The 16,857-nt window shown below is 55.5% G+C and overlaps 1 protein-coding gene across 1 annotated transcript; it reads right to left on the bottom strand.

Moving 5' to 3' along the window:
* Window positions 1-13: 13 nt before the first annotated feature.
* On the bottom strand, window positions 14-16,842 carry DDX24 (DEAD-box helicase 24). The gene is made up of 9 exons (XM_002723122.5): window positions 16,722-16,842; window positions 15,113-15,823; window positions 9,493-9,999; window positions 8,140-8,293; window positions 7,346-7,861; window positions 5,275-5,350; window positions 3,457-3,645; window positions 1,836-1,965; window positions 14-491 (listed from the first exon to the last, which is right to left on the bottom strand). The coding sequence occupies exons 2-9, from the start codon at window positions 15,816-15,818 to the stop codon at window positions 223-225; spliced, it is 2,547 nt and encodes an 848-aa protein (XP_002723168.3). The 5' UTR covers window positions 15,819-15,823; window positions 16,722-16,842; the 3' UTR covers window positions 14-222.
* Between the last annotated feature and the right edge of the window lie 15 nt (window positions 16,843-16,857).

Here is a 16,857-nt window from a genome sequence, read left to right on the forward strand (position 1 = left end):
ACGACACTGGTTCTCTGGTTCTCACTGCTGTTTTTAATTCGGGGAATCGCGCTGAACACACGAAAAGCCTGTGAGCACAGGAGCACAGAAACGTGAAGCTGCTGCAGGGACGCACCCCACGACACGCGCCTGCAGGTCTGCTGGGGGCGGTGTGGCAGCACGGCCGAGCGGACGCGGGGAGGGACGACTCACGACAGTGCTGAGACCGCGCGGGCCGGGCAGCTACTGCGCGCTCGGACTCGGCTGCGGCCGCCCCTGCTGCTGCTCCTTTGGCTTCTTCTTCTTCCTCTTCTGTCTGGAGAGGCAGCTCAAGGCAGACTCGCCCCTGCTCGGGGCGGCCACGGCGAGAGGCAGCTTGCCGGACTGCGTGGGGTACCTGGTTTTCAGGTCCTCCTTGAACAGCGGCTGGGACAGCAGGTGGCGCAGCTCCTTCTTCAGGATCTTCATCTGCTTCTGCCGCCGCCGCTCCTCCTGCTGGTCAGCTTTTCCCCCTGGAGACCCAATGCAAAAAGAGCACATTTACTGTTTACAGAATTATCTGGTTTCCCTCAACGGGTAATTCAAGCAAAACTGTTTTAGGGGGCCAGCGCTGTGGCACAGCGGGTTAAAGCCTTGGCCTGCAGCGCCAGCATCCCATATGGGCGCCAGTTCAAGTCCCAGCTGCTCCACTTCTGATCCAGCTCTCTGCTGTGGCCTGGGAAAGCAGTGGAGGATGGCTCAAGCCCTTGGGTCCCTGCATCCATGTGGGAGACCTGGAAGCAGCTCCTGGCTTCAGATCAGCACAGCTCCAGCCACTGCGGCCATCTGGGGAGTGAACCAGTGGATGGAAGATCTCTCTCTACCTCTCTCTGTAACTCTGTCTTTCAAATAAATAAAATAAATCTTAAAAAAAAAAAAATAGAAAAAGAAAAAACCTGTTTTAGAACTACCGCAGGCAGGCAGATTCAGTTCTCTGCAGAAGCCAGCAGTGGTTCAGTCACTCAGGGGAAGCACAGGCCCACCCTCCTTCACTCCTCACGGAAACCCCTGAAGGCAGCAGATTGTCATTTACAGACAAGGCACCTCAGGCTTGCCCAAGGCCACAGAACTAGACTGAGATCAGAATCCAGGTCTCCCCACTGGCGCTCAGTTTTCTCCCTAGAAAACTCCCACACTTGCCCCTCACCGGGGGTGTGGAGACTCCCCAGCTACAGACCCCCGGAAGGCAACACCAGTCTTTCCGCCCCGCTCTCTTCCTGTACCTCACCGCCGGTCTGTGGGCCCAGCCAGAGGGCTCGACCTACGGCCCACGCTGGCGCTCCCAGGAGGACCTGCCCGCTCGTTTGGCTCCCGGCTTCCACGTGAGCAGAGAGCAGTGAAGTCTCAACTGTGGCGCTGAGTCGCACACGGCACGCCAGGCTGCACACTCGGCAGGGTGGAGGGGCGCTGCGCCTCACCGGGGTAGCTGGTCAGCCCTTGGGCCCAGGACCTTTCCTAAGCGGGGGCTGTGCAATCCACTGCCGAATCCTTAGCTTTTGAGCCTGGGACCCAGCAGGGCTCAGGAAATGGAGGCTGTGAAACTCCTGCCAGCACCGACCCCTTCACAGCTGTAGCTGTGAGCCTCTCGCTCCTTACAGAGTGTTAACACCCGCAGGCGCCGTCCAGATGGACACTGCAGACAACTGGACGACAGCACGGGAGGCAGGTGCAGCGGCAACCATGACAACAAGTAACTTCAGCTGCACCAAGACTTCCTACACGCCAGGCCCAGCTGAATCCGCCGTCACAGCCAGCCCACCATCTGCATTTCACACACCAGGCGCCGAGCCTTCAAGTGCCCCCAGCCCAAGGCTCACCCTTATACATGTCTTCTTCCAGCTCGATCTCCAGGGCGGCTGCCGCCTGCTCGATCCAGGAGTTGTGCAGACAAGCCTGGAAGTTCCGATACTCAGCTTTCTCAATCTGGCGAGCTAGACGGATCCGCTCCTGGGGAGAGACGGAGTCCTCACCTCACAGCGGTCGGCCTCTGTAAGCAGTCTCCCCGAGCTGCTGCTGAAGCTCCTGAGGTCGACAGTCCCCGGGACGCGCGCGGCAACTACCGAAACGCATTGATCTTGGCTCCTGCGGTCACCACACACGTGTGGGCACAAGCACACTCCCAAGAGCCGGCGCTCCCTTCAACACGGCCACCTGGTCTGACTCCAGCGACAGTGTCCACAGAGGCTGCAGCTGGCTGCCACCTCAGAGACAGACTGAACACTTCAACTCCCCCGCTGGTGGGATTTGGAGTTTAGACCACGGCAACAGGATGCCCCAAAGAAACAGACAAGATCTTATGACACAGGAAAAAGAACCACGGGAAGCCAGGTTAGCTCCTCACAGAAACTCTCTGACCTCCACCTTTCCATCTGCAACTCCGCCAGCCCCGCGGGCACGGCCGACACTGACCAGCCCCGCGGGCACAGCCGACACCCCACCAGCCCCGCGGGCACAGCCGACACTCCTTTCAAACCAAAGGAGTTAACAGCCTCAAGTGTCCCAGGCTCCTCCTCCCCCAGTTCCAGGAATCAGATCCTTTATGCCCCTCCAGTTCAGCTGCAGCTTCAGAGCCTCACGGTATTCCCACAGGTCTTCCATCCCACAGCTCCCTCTGTACCTGAACCTCAGTACAGTCTGGCCCGCTCCTGGACACGGACCTGCTGGGGAGAGCCTAGCCTGCCCTGCTGTGGGCCTGGACACGGACCTGCTGGGGAGAGCCTGGCCTGCCCTGCTGTGGGCCCGGACACGGACCTGCTGGGGAGAGCCTGGCCTGCCCTGCTGTGGGCCCAGACACGGACCTGCTGGGGAGAGCCTGGCCTGCCCTGCTGTGGGCCCGGACACGGACCTGCTGGGGAAAGCCTGGCCTGCCCTGCTGTGGGCCCGGACACGGACCTGCTGGGGAGAGCCTGGCCTGCCCTGCTGTGGGCCCGGACACGGACCTGCTGGGGAAAGCCTGGACTGCCCTGCTGTGGGCCCAGACACGGACCTGCTGGGGAGAGCCTGGCCTGCCCTGCTGTGGGCCCGGACATACTGTGGTCCACGGAGGCGGCATTCACTCAGAGAATGGCTGCAAGTCAGGATTTGCCGGCACCTGCTTCAGGGATGTGCCAACCCATCAGCCCGGATCTCAGTGAGACACAGACACCTCACTGCCCACGGCCCTGACGAGAGGCCCAGGCAGCTGTGCACACCGCACAGTCCAGTGGGGGTGGGGTGGACACGTCAGGGTCAGGCAGTGAGGAGACAGTCCGGGGAGGAAACGCCTCCGCTCTGGTCCCTCCTCCAGGGCTCAGCATGTCCGGTCCCTTCCATGAATGCCCCGCGGAGCTGCTGGCAGAGCCACCCTTGGTTCCGGGGTGGTGCTGTTGTACTGCAGTGTCCCAACATGGGCCCGTGAGCACCAGGTTCCGCGCAGCCCTGGGGTCCACTTCTCCTTACCTTGACGGCATCCATGTACTTGGTCTGCACAGGGAACAGCGGGATGTCTTCGTCTTTCTTGAGGGTTTTGTAAATCTTCTTAAAGTTGATCACATCTTCGGGTCCTATCAGCAGCAGGCTGAGGCCCTCACTGGTGGCACGAGCGGTCCGCCCACTGCGGTGGACATAGATCTCCGAGGTGCGAGGGACCTGCCAGCGGAGGACCCGGGAGGTCAGCCCTGCCCGCGGCACACTGGCCCTGGCCTCAGGGTCGCATCCCCAACCGGCCCCTCTGCCCCCCAGGCCAGGCAGGTGGGAACCGCCGCTGATTCTGCATGTCCAGCCTTCCCCCTTTAGCCCTACACTCCGACTGTCCCCGGCTCAGCCATTCAGGTCCCCGTGCCCACGCAGTGGACCCCGCAGTCACTTCCTCCGTCTCTATCCTTCCCACTTGTCCTGCCCCGCCCAAAGCCGCCGGTGTTATCTGGGTCTCGGCTTCGAGCACGACACTCCCCCTAGTAAACCAATCCCACCGGCTCTCCATTCACTCTGAGTGACAGGCAGCGCTAATCACACCAGCATCTACGGAGTGACCACCTCGGGCCACACAGCTCTAAGCTCTCTGCAGGTACGGATGCACCTATTCCTCACAACAGAAACACGAAATTGATTCTTCATAAGATTACCCACGTTTTATAGACTAGGAAACTAAAACAGAGAGGTTAACAACTCCCCCCAGGTTACCCAATGAAGTGGTGGTGCCAAGAAACAAACAAAAAAAACCAGTCCCGCTGCAGGGACCGTGCAGAGCCCTGAGCGACCCCTGCTGCCCTCCAATGTACGAGGGTCACACGGGACTGAGACCTGTTTGCCACGCCTCACATACAGGATAAAGGCGCAGCTCCTGAATCCGACACTCGGCCTCAGGGACCCGGCCCCCAGCCTACCCCCCGGCCTCTGTAGCTACTCCTCTCCCAGTACAACCCTCTTCTCGCCCTAAGCCATCTGCCCCTGAACACTGCCCATCCTAGACTCTTCCCTCCTTCCCTTCCCACCTCGTGTCCAACTCCTCTCCATCCTTAAATGCCAAGCACCTTCTAGAAAGCAGGTTCCAACCTCCCAAACCAGGAGTTCTCTCTGTCCCACCGCATCCTTTAACTTTCTAACAGCTTCTCCCCTACATAACGGCTGTGTCCTCTCCCCACCTCCCTGGGACTTGGGACTTTCAGGAGCTGGGCCTGTATATGGTTCACCTTGATTTCTCCCACAAAGGCTGACCCAGCCCCTTCTCTAAAAAATAGTAAAGATTTGCTACACTGAAATCGGCACCCTCAAAGACCTACTGAGTACTTCCACTGGGGCAGGCACTTCAGCATCAGCTCAGTTTAATTCTCATGACAACCTGGCTGGGTAAGCAGTGTGTCACTTCCAGTTTAGAAACAATGACGACAACTGAAGTGACAACGAAAACTGACAACTAAAAACGGTGTGTGTGCGTGCGCGCGCGTGTGCCAATCAAAGAGCATGCCGCTGTGAAGCCGCAGACCGGGGAGTCCGACCCGGGCGGCCAGGCCTGGACCCGACACTGCCAGCCGCAACGCTGTGCTGGTATTTGTCAGGCAGACGGCTCCTCTCACTGCTATCCACAGCACACTTAGCCAGTGCTCACTACATGCCAGTGGTCCCTAAACTCTGCATGTGTTACCTTCTTTTATCCTGGTAAGAATCCTAAGCAGGTACTACGATAACTGCAGGGGCCTTGGGCCCAACAATTCTTCCTCCTCCTCGCTTTAGAATCCCGAAGCAGGAAGATGCTGACGAATTCCCAGACGCCCCTACCTGGTAGTGGATGACATGCTGCACTTTAGGAATGTCCAGACCCCGAGCTGCCACGTCTGTTGCCAAGAGAACACAGCTGTGGTGAAGAGAGAAAGCTCGTTAATAACTCTAACAGCTATCACAACCGAACTCTTACCTCTGCGAGCACTATAAACGCCACGATCCTCACCAGCACTCTCTGTCTTACCAACAACACTATCATCTGCCCTTCATTGATAGAGACTGAGCCTCCGAGAGCAACTTCCCAAGGTACTTACATGGCTGCTGGGTTGTGTAATCAAGGATCCAACCAACTTTGCAATGACAGGGACCCCCTGTGGTGAACTGAATGAGGCCAAACACGATCTGGGCAGGTGACCTCCACCCGGGCACCCTCCCCTTCCTGCCCTGGTCAGCCCTGGTCAGCGGCAGAGGACCTCCTGGGCTTCCTCTCCACCCCTCCCCCCAGCCTTTGTACTTGCTCATCCTTGGGTCTTGAAGCTCTTCTCTCATATTTCCACGTGACACCTCTCCCTGCTTTCTTCAGCTCTCTGCTCAAATCTCCCCGTCAGACACCTCGCCAGCCACACTCGCCCCATCACAAGCCCCAGCTTACTTGGTAGCGCTCAACGCCACTTGCTATATTATAGACTTTGTGATACATTTCTTCTTCCTCTAGAAACTAAGTTCTGTGAGAACAAGCACTTTGCATTACTCACTTTAGGTTAGCAACACCTAGACCACTCTCTAGCTCATGATAAGCACCAGATAAAGGTACGTGACGCTCCTTAACACTCAGTCCAAGCAGACTCAGAAGCACTTACAGCACGCCTTAAGACTTCCCGATTCTTGGTCCTTCAGGGTCCTCCTCGCCCTTATTTCTGACATAGGGATGGGGAATGTGGTGCAAGTCAAACTCTATAAGACATTTAACTATTATTCTAAGTCAAGGTCAGCAAATTTTTCTGTAAAGGGTCAGATAGTTAATAGTTCCAGCTTTGTGGGCAATACAGTTGCTGTGGAAACCACTCAACTCTGCCATTTCAGTGGAACAGTGGTTAGATGATACATTTATGGGTCTTGCCATATTCCAATAAAACTTTATTATAAAAGCAGGGAGAAAGCAAGACTTGGCCATGGGCTTTAGTGTGTCAAGCCCTGCGCTAAGCCAATCCCCATAACCACCACACGTAATAATCAAAGCCAGGTAAACGTGACACTAGTTCTAGAAACAAAACACCCTCTGCCCTGACAAGCACTCAGGTGGGGGAAATGCCTCAGCCCCCAGGCCTTCATCCTGGCCATCTGCAGCCTACCTGCTGAGCATCACCTGGTCTGGACGGACACAGACAACACAGGCCCTGCGCTGGACAGCCCTCCCAGAGGCTCAGACCTGCCACTTCGAGGTAGAGAAACCCTGGCCAAGCTGGTGAGCTTTTGGGAATAGTGATAGTGGCAGTAGGAGGGCGGGAGTTACTAGAGCTAACATCTCACAAGCACACACTGTGTGCCTTACAGAGCTGCCGCCAACTCTTCACATCCACGCATCCGTTAACCCTAACACTATGACGTCTATATATTATTATCCCACTATGAGCAAACTCAAGCACACAGAAGTCAAACAACTTGACCAGCAAGGAAGCAGTGGGGTCAGGATTCGATCTCATGAAGCCCAGTTCGAGAGTTTGTGCCCTTATCTACAAATCTATCCTGGATGATGGGGGAGTGGAGGGACGTGGTGTTTCTGAAGTGCCGGCCTAGGTCATAATGGACGAAGTGTCAACAACACTAGGTACTGTCCCCGTTACTCAGTGCTACGAAAGCGTCAGAGGACATCAGCAGCATCCAAATCTGCTAAACGCGGTGACCCTGCCGAACGCCATGCAGAAGGGGGCCGCCTGCTCTCACAAGGCCCTACAGCAGAGGTGACCGCCTGCTCTCACAAGGCCCTACAGCAGCAGAGGTGACCGCCTGCTCTCACAAGGCCCTACAGCAGCGGTGACCGCCTGCTCTCACAAGGCCCAGCAGCAGCGGTGACCTCCCGCCACTCCCGCACGGCGCTGCAGGCCAGGCCGAGGGCGGCTTCACTCACTCTTCCATTCGGGCGAACTGCTCCAGGTTTCGGAGCCGCTGCTTCTGGTGCATGCAGGCGTGCAGCGTCAGAGGCATGATGTCCAGGACCTTGAGGAGCCCGGAGAGCCGTTTGATGCAGGAGATGCTGTTGGCAAACACCAAGCTGCGGCCCGGGTACTGCATCAGGAAGTAGTAGAGGTACAAGTCTTTCTCCTCGGTCTCGCAGTGGATCTTGGTCTCCGTCAGGGTCTCCACCGTGGCCTCGTTCCTTGTGAGGTCGATGACCTTCGGCTTACCCCTCATGCCGACCTTCTGCACGAGGAGGTCGAGCTTGGCAGTTTTGTCCATTTTCTTGGTGTGCTTCTTATGAAGGAGTCGGGCGGGCAGCTGATGCACCAGGGTCAGTGTGGCAGAGAAAACAAGCGTCTGCCTCTGTGGGTTGTACTGGGAGTCATTGAGCATCTCCAGCAGCTGCGAGAGCTCAGCGAAGTGGCCCTTTTCCACCATCCGGTCAGCCTCGTCCAGTACCAGGCACCTGCAGATCCAGACAGACCCACACCGCTGGTCAGCGGCAGGTAAGAGGGACTCGACCCATTCGACCCCCGGCCCAGTCACACCCTCATAACCACACACACGCAGATACCCTACCACCACCGCTAGGGCCTCGACGAGTCACCCCCACGCACACTTGGCTTTAAGGCCAGGGACTGAACGCACTGCCCCACGGCACTACGTGACAGAAGAAACTGCGCACATCACGATGCCAGCTCAGGCTCACTGCAGGACCAGGGGTGGGTGGGCACCATTTCCCACCTGAGCTGCCGAAGGTTGCTCAAATGAGAGTGTCTTTCTTTGATCAGCTCCCACAGCCTGCCTGGCGTGGCGATCACTATCTCTGGATGGCGGTTCAGCATCCTCTGCTGTTTCTGCGTAGACATTCCACCAACCAAAATAGCAGTTTTAATTCCTGTGGGACAGAAATCATAGGGACTCTCATTCAGTTTGGCAAGTTATTTTCTTACACAGCTAATACAGGTAGCCCCAGATTAGCAGAGATGGTCACCAGCACAGATCCAGGTGCCAACGGGTGCTGTAAGAGCAGGTGTGGCCTGACCATGGATGCCACACCTACAGAGCATACCAAATATTCTGTAACCAGGGCCCGGACAATTTCTCCAACCTCACTTCTTCCTACTCTCTGCCCTCTGAGCCCAGGCACGCTGACGCCCAAAGCCCAGGGCAAACAGAGTGGTGGCAGACAATGACACTGGAGGACATTACCTGCAGCTGTGACATGCCTCTCCCGGGGGCCTCCCCCTCCTCACTCACAGTTAATCCGAAGCTCCTCTAATGCCTCCGCGGGTGGAAGACTTCTCACGGCCCCCAGTGCGGGGAAGAACAGCAGGATCAGGGAAAGTGCCCCGCTAAGCGCCTCGCACACACTATAATTCCCACTGTGCAGCCCTTCCTGAAAAGAATTCCCAGGGAGAATTAAGACTTGTTCGTAAGAGTCACTAGTGGGACCAGCGCTGCGGCGTACTGGGTAGGGCGCCTGTGGCGGCGGCATCCCATATGGGCGCCAGTTCTAGTCCCGGCTGCTCCTCTTCCAGGCCAGCTCTCTGCTGTGGCCTGGGAGTGCAGTGGAGGATGGCCCAAGTGCTTGGGCCGCTGCACCCCATGGGAGACCTGGAGGAGGCTCCTGGCTCCTGAGCAGCACAGCTCTGGCTGTTGCGGCCAACTGGGGAGTGAACCAGTGGATGGAAGACCCTCCCACCCCGCCTCTCCTTCTTTTTGTGTAACTCTTTCAAATAAATAAATTTTTAAAAAAAAGAGTCACTAGTAAATGTTACTCCTGTGGGCCAGACAGTCCAAGTCACAACCACTATCTCTACTCAACTTGGCCTTTGCAATACAAAAGCAGCCACAGGCAGTGTGTACCCAGATGGGTGCCCTAACCATCCACCGTATCCAACAGACTAATTAACGTCCCTGAGTCTAACACGGCACCAGCAAAGAGAGCCGAGACACCGCCACCTGGTTTTCCGTAGGGCTTGCTGCTCAGGCACACGAGAAGCAGCTTCCTCCGAGGGCGGGAGCCACCGCTTCTTTACCACGAGCATTTAGGCGCCAGGCAGGACGCGTTCACCGCGTGAAGGCAAACCTCACCTGTAAACCTGGCCACGGCGTCGATGTGCTGCTTGACCTGAACGGCCAGCTCGCGGGTGGGCGTCAGAACCAGGCCGAGCAGGGGGCGCGCGGGAGGGGCCTCCCAGGCCGCAGCTCCGCCCTCCGACTCTTGCTCAGCCTTTCCGCTCGGCTCTTCACCGAGCCCTTCCTCTTCATCCTCACTCTGTGTGCAGACGGCATTCTCCTGGGTCAGGGAGGAAGGCCCTTCACCAGCATCACTCTCGCCACAGAGCGGCAGGGCCTGGGCTGAGACGGTGGACCCAGCCTCACCGGGAGGCACTTCTTCACTCTCAATTCCAGTCCCGCCAGGTGACACGCCAGACTCAGCTGCCGACTTGCTTGGTGAGCCAGTCTCGGTTCCAACCTTGGTCCTGCTCTCCCCGGGTGGCATTCCAGCGTTCCCTGAAACAGGGCTGGGCTTCCCCTTCTGCCACTGCAGCACAGCGTGAATCATGGGGATGGCAAAGGCGAGAGTTTTCCCACTTCCTGTAAAACAAACAAAACACAGTGTCAATCAACAGACGCACAGTGCTTCTGTCTGAAATTCTCTCTTCTGCACAGAATAAGGGACCCTGAAATAACTAAGCACCACCTCCACCAACCCAGAACTCCTCCACTTTGCCCAAGTTCCCCAACAGCGATGTAACCAGAAGGCAGCTGTAATCAGCAGCTGCAGGAAGAGTCTGAGACTGGCACTGAGACCCGACGTCACCAGTGATAACTCTCAATTTCCAAGCGAGGGGCCGGCGCTGTGGCACAGCAGGCTAAGCCACTGCCTATGACGACAGCATCCCATATGGGCACCACCGGTTTGTGTCCCAGCTGCCCACTTCTGATCCTTCTCCCTGCTAATGGCCTGGGAAAAGTGACAGAAGATGGCTCAAGTGCTGGGGCCCTTGCCGCTCGTGTGGGAAACACACAGGAAGCTCCTGGCTTCAGCCTGGCTCAGCTCTGGTGGCAGTGGCCATTTGGGTTGTGAACCAGCGGACAGAAGACCACTCTCTCTGATCTTCAAATAAAATAAATAAATCTTAAAAAAAAATCTGAATTTCTGGGGTTGGCACTGTGGTGCAGGCAGGTTAAGCACATCCCAAGTGGGTGCTGGGAAAGTCCCAGCTCCCTGCTACTGTGCCTAGGAAAGCAGCAGGCCCCAGCCGCCCATGTGAGAGTCCAGGAAGAGCCAGGCTCCTGGCTTCAGCCTGGCCCAGCCCTGACGGAGGGAACCAGAGGATGGACGATAACTCTCTGCCTCTCTCTCTCTCCCTCTCCCTTCTCTCTTTAACTACCTTTCAAATAAATAAATAAATATTTTTTAAAAATGTCTAAGCAATGAAATCAAAAAGACAAAGGGAAAGTCTTTTTTTTTTTTTTTTTTTTTTTTTTATTTGACAGGTAGAGTTACAGACAGTGAGAGACAGAGAGAGAGAAAGGTCTTACTTCTGTTGGTTCACTCCCCAAATGGCCGCCACGGCTGGCGCTGCACCAATCTGAAGCCAGGAGCCAGGCGCTTCTTCCTGGTCTCCGATGCAGGTGCAGGAGCCCAAGCACTTGGACCATCCTCTACTGCACTCCCGGAACACAGCAGAGAGCTGGACTGGAAGAGGAGCAACTGGGGACAAGAACCCGGTGCCCACATGGGATGTCAGCACCGCAGGCGGAGGATTAACTAAGTGAGCCACGGCGCTGGCCCCAAGGAAAGTCTTGTGTTTTGTTGCCATGAAGAAACACACTGAATGGTGGGAGACGGAAATCTACATAACACTTTCCCAAGATCTTTCTTCAATGAGGACTAAGACAATATAAGAAAATTCTTTCAGAAAATTTAAATATGTGTGAAAAATTTGTCTATGTGTGAATATTTTCAAACAAGACCGCGAATGGGTTATGACCTAATAAACCTATTATAAACTACCAATATCCTAAGTCCAAGACACATTTAATGCAGCTATCAACATGGCGGCCACTTAATAATGAAAAGCAGCTAATTAATTTAGGATATACTAGTACTCCACATTTTAATTTACTAAAAAATGCACAGGAACGAATATACTTGCAAGTAGAAAACTATCACTTGAGAAAAAATACAAGGGTACATGAAAAAGTTCATGTAAAATGGAATTTTAAATTTATTTTGCTGCCAAAAATAACAAAAAAAAACAAAAGAATTCCAAGCATATGAGTAAATAATACAAACATCCCTAATATATTTTGAAAACTAAATTTATAGTTAAAAACCTCCCTACAAAACAAAGTATAGGCCCTATTTACTCTACCAAACATTTAAGGAAGGAAAAAAGCCCAATGCTATACAAAGATCTTTCAGGGCCGGCGCTGTGGCGTGGGAGTTAAGTCGCTCCTGTGACGCTGGCTTCCCTATGGGCACCAGTTCAAGTTCTGGCAGCTCTGCATCCGACCCAGCTCCCGGCTAAGAGCCTGGGAAAAGCTGCGGAAGACGGCCCACGTGCTTGGGAGATCGGGAGGAAGCTCCTGGCTTCCACCTAGCTCAGCTCCAGCCGATGCAGCCATCTGGGGAGCGAGCCCTCTCTGTAACACAGTATTGCTATATGCAATAACATGACAATCTCAAACTACACCAACGCATGTGAAGTATCAGTCTATTACATAAAATCCTAGAAACACAACCCAAGTGATAGAAAATCTACCCGTGCCTTTCTAGGGAGGACAGAGGACGTTTTAGGGACGGAAGGATTACGCAGGAGCCCCAGCTATCTTTGGGAGTACCGGCTACGTTCCTTAGCACACGAGCGTGGCTGGTCTACTTCCCAAACGCATGGTCCCAAGACTTCTGAATCCTTGTCCGCCAGATTCACAGGCTCCCGGGGGACATCCTGACAGGAGCCGTGGCATGAACGCAGCTGCCAGGCTCTGGTACCAGCGGCTCACAGACCCTGCCTCTGCCCCCCAGGGACCTGCTTCCAGGGCTCTGGCAGATGACCCTAGGGTCCAGGCACCACCGCAGTCAGCTCGGTACCACTGGGGCAGCGTTTCCCCCTCTGATAAACAGGAGTACCGGTGCCTGCCCAGGGAACTCAGAGCTGACGTCACCCACGTGAAGCACTTCCTGGGACAGGGCACACCGCAAGGCTCAGTGGATGCTCTAAGTAAGCTTCACGGCTCTCTCCACTCCCTTCTCCTGGCGCTCCCTCACTCTCCCATCGACAGGACTCTCACACGGGACCTCATCCCAGGCTTCCAATCCCAAGGTCCTAAGCGACTACAGAGTCAAGTCCTGTACTGCACAATACAGTAGCCACTAAAAACAAGCAGCCATAACACCTAGAACATAGTAACCCTACACTGACATGTGCAAGTGTAAAACACACACCAGATTTTGAAAATTTAGGACAAAAACAAGAAGGTAAACTATCCCAATAGTCTCAAATGAGTTACATATTGAGATGATCATACTGAAATGATTAACTTTATATAACTGGTTAAATAAATATGTTGTTAAAATTAATTTTCGGCCAGCGCCGCGGCTCACTAGGCTAATCCTCCACCTGCGGCACCGGCACCCCGGGTTCTAGTCCCGGTTGGGGTGCTGGTTCTGTCCCGGTTGCTCCTCTTCCAGTCCAGCTCTCTGCTGTGGCCTGAGAAGGCAGTGGAGGATGGCCCAAGTGCTTGGGCCCTGCACCCTGGAAGCACCTGACTCCCAGCTTTGGATCGGCACGGTACGCCAGCCGTAGCGGCCACTTGGGGGGTGAACCAACGGAAGGAAGACCTTTCTCTCTGTCTCTCTGTCTAATTCTGCCTGTCAAAAAAAAAATAATAATTTTCACCTGTGGTTTTTTTTTCTTTTAACATGGCACTCAGGTAATTTAAAATCGTATGTGGTTCATGTGTATTTCCATCAGATACTGTTGGGTCTAGCTGCACTAACAGACCCAGGTGGCACAAGTTCCTAACCCCAGCCAGGAGTCCAGCCTACCCAGCAAGTCAACACGTCTCTGCTCCCAAAAGTCTCGGCTCAAGGAATGAGGGAGCTTTAAACACAGCCTGGGTCTAACAGTCTCTTCACACCTGGATCTAGCAACAAAATTCCCCCAGTGGCTATTCACCACACTCAAACCCGTCCAATGACCTCACCAACTCCCATAGCAGCCCTTTAAGAATCAGATTGAGAATGGCATTGTAGTACAGCAAGTAAAGCCATGGCACACATCCCATATGGGCGCAGGTTCAAGTCCCGGCTTCTCCACTTCCAATCCAGCTCCCTGATAATGGCCTGGGAAAAGCAGTGGAAGATGACCCAAGTGCTTGGGCCCTTGCCACCCATGTGAGAGACCTGGAAGAAGCCCCTGGCTTTGGCCTAGCCCAGTCCCAGACATTGTGGCCATCTGCAGAGTGAACCAGTGGATAAAAGATGTCTCTCCCTGCTCTCTCTCTGTAACTCTTTCAAATAAATAAATAAATCTTAAAAAAAAAAAAAAAAATTAGGCCAGTGCTGTGGCTCACTAGGCTAATCCTCCACCTGCATCTCTGCTGTGGCCTGGGAAGACAGTGGAAGATGGCCCAAGTCCTTGGTCCCTGCACCCGCATAGGAGACCGGGAGGAAGCTCCTGGCTTCGGATCGGAGCAGCACGGCGGCCGTGGCAGCCATTTGGGGGGTGAACCAATGGAAGGAAGACCTTTCCCTCTGTCTCTCTCTCTAACTCTGCCTGTTAAGAAAAAAAAAATTTAAAAAGATTTAGGGCCAGCACCGTGAAGTAGTGGTTCAGATCTCCACCTGTAGTGCTAGCATCCCATACGGCTGCCGGTTCATGTCCCGGCTGCTCCTCTTCCAATCCAGCTCTCTGCCATGGCCTGGGAAAGCAGCAGAAGACGGCCCAGGTGCTTGGGCCCCTGCGCCTGTGTGGGAGACATAGAGGAAACTCCTGGCTTCGTATCGGCTCAGCTCTGGCCATTGCGGCCATTTGGGGAGTGAACCCAGTGGATGGAAGCCCTCTCTCTGTCTCTTCCTCTCTGTAACTCTGCCTCTCAAATAAATAAATTCTTTAATAAAACAAATCAGTTCTTCCTTTGAACAATGAAGAGGAGCATCAGCCTCCCCAGAGGGCTGACCTCAGCCCTGCTTTACCCCTGCTGAGCTATCAAAGGAGCCCAACAGGAAAACCGGCCACCTGCAGATGGGTTACAAGGTTCCCTAGCAGCGTCTACCCCTGCAAGATGCGGACACTGCTGTTACTCCCGTGTTATGACGGGGCCTACAGCACTCACAGAAATAAAGTCACCCGGCTAAAGCACCAATCAGGAGGTCAGATTTCAACACAGAGCTCACTCTGAAAATGTTCATTCATTCTGATTTGAAAGGCAGAGCGAGAGAGACAGACACTTTCATCACCGTTTTTCTCCCAAATGCCCACAACTTGTTGGACCAGGCTGAAGCCAGCAGCCAGGAACTCTATCCGGGTCTCCTATGAGGGGGGTAGGCACTCAAAGTACCTGACCATCACGTGGCCCCTCCCACCAATTCTTCTGTGGTTATGTTCTCAACACCCCTACCTCTGTGATCCTCCAGCCTACTGGAGCCATGGGCTCACTCCAGAAGCAATCCTGTGCTGGCCAGAGCCGCCCTTACCTGTCTCAGCAGCCCCGAGGATGTCAAGTTTGTCACGGATGGCAGGCGCCAAGGTCAGCGCTTGAATGGGGGTGGGCGCAGAGAAGCCCAGGAAGCTGAGCGCCCGGAGAACTGGCGTGGGTACAAACAGGTCCTTCCAGGCGGACACGTCTGCCTGCTGGTCACGGACTTCAGGCAGCCACGTCTTCGCTTTTTTGGGCACCTTCGGGGGAGTGCTCTGGGAGGCCTCCAATTTTTTGTTCCCTTTCTTTTTCTTCTTTTTTGGAACAGTGTGGGGAAGGCTCTCTGAGGCCATCTCCCCTCCCTCTGGGCCAGGGCACGCGGCACCATCTGCCTGGGACTCGGGCTCAGCACTGCTGACGTCGGCCTCGTTCTGAGTACTGGTTCCCTCAGTCACGACATCTCCACTCTTCTTCAGCTTGACCCTTTTCTTTGGGGAGCTCGACTCGCCTCCCTCCTCTTCCGAGCCAGCCCGCACCTTTCTCTTCTTGGGCTCCTCCTTTGAGAAGAGACTGGTGGGATTCTTGGCAGGCGAGACCAACCGGTAATCTGTCAGCTCCTCAAAGCACACCAAGTCAGACATCTGTCCATCTGCAAACATACTGGGGTCAATCTTCACCTGCTTCCACTTCCCCACCACTTTGATCCCCTTTGTCTGAAATCTGCCATAGCTTGATGACTTTGGTCTCGACTTTTTCAACTTCATGGTGCCTGGAAAAAAAAAAAAAGAGAGAGAAATGTTCTATTAGGCTGATGACTGGAAAATACAAGATTCTGAGGCAACAGGTGATTTTTAAGAAACGCATCAAGTATCTGAAAAGAACGGAGGCCCCAACACCGCTGTAACACATTTGCTCCCAGATGCAGAAATCCAAGCGGGGAGACACCGGCGGGCCGGGGGGCAAGGCCAGGAGGGAGGGGCGCGAAATGGAACCGGCGGGAGCCAGGACCGGTCTGGATCCCAGATCCACGCGTACTGGGCGTGATGCTGGCTGTGTGAACTGGGTCCTCCTCTGTAAGTGGGGGAGGCTCACTAACACCTAAACTGTATGCAGATAACTGCCGAGGGTGGTTTTTATGGGGGGTGGCGACCTCTATTAAACAGGCACTGCGCTGCTCCCTTCCCAAGCTTTGCCCCGCTGCCAGCCCGGGGGCGCACGACCCATGTCCCCCCTCTCCGGTTCGGTCCCCAAAGCCAGCAGGTTCTGTGGGAATCGCACGGGCCCAGCTCCGGATCGGCGGCGGACCGGGGAGGGAGAGGAGGAGGAGGAGGGTGCGCGCCTCCCCGGCTCCTCGCGCCGCCGCGAAAAGGTGACGCACGCCAAAAACCGCGCCGCGCGCGCCCGCCGTCCCCGCCGCGACCCCCGGCGGCGGGCAGGGTCCCCCTCGGGCGCCCAGACAGACGCATCTGCATTCTCCCGTCCTCTCGGGCCCCGGCGAGAAGCCCAGGCGCGGGGACCCGCACGCAGCACGCCCGCGCGCCGGGGTCTGCCGCTCTCCCTGGACCCGGGCAGCACGGCGGACTGGAGAGGCGGGCAACGGGAGCCCGGGTCCCGCCCTCAGCCCCTCTCCGGAGCCCGTCCCAGGCCTGCCCAGGTGCGGTGCTCACCGTGTGGAGACAACAGCGTCCCTCAACCCTTTCGGAAGCAGCACACGCCGTCCCCGAGTCTCTCAGCTGCAGCGTAGACCGCAGTTCCGGGGCGGGGCCTGCACTCGTGTTCACGTGAGCGCCGCGGCAGGAAGTC

The sequence above is a fragment of the Oryctolagus cuniculus genome, chromosome 20 (assembly GCF_964237555.1).
Source record: "Oryctolagus cuniculus chromosome 20, mOryCun1.1, whole genome shotgun sequence".
Classification (NCBI taxonomy): domain Eukaryota; kingdom Metazoa; phylum Chordata; class Mammalia; order Lagomorpha; family Leporidae; genus Oryctolagus; species Oryctolagus cuniculus.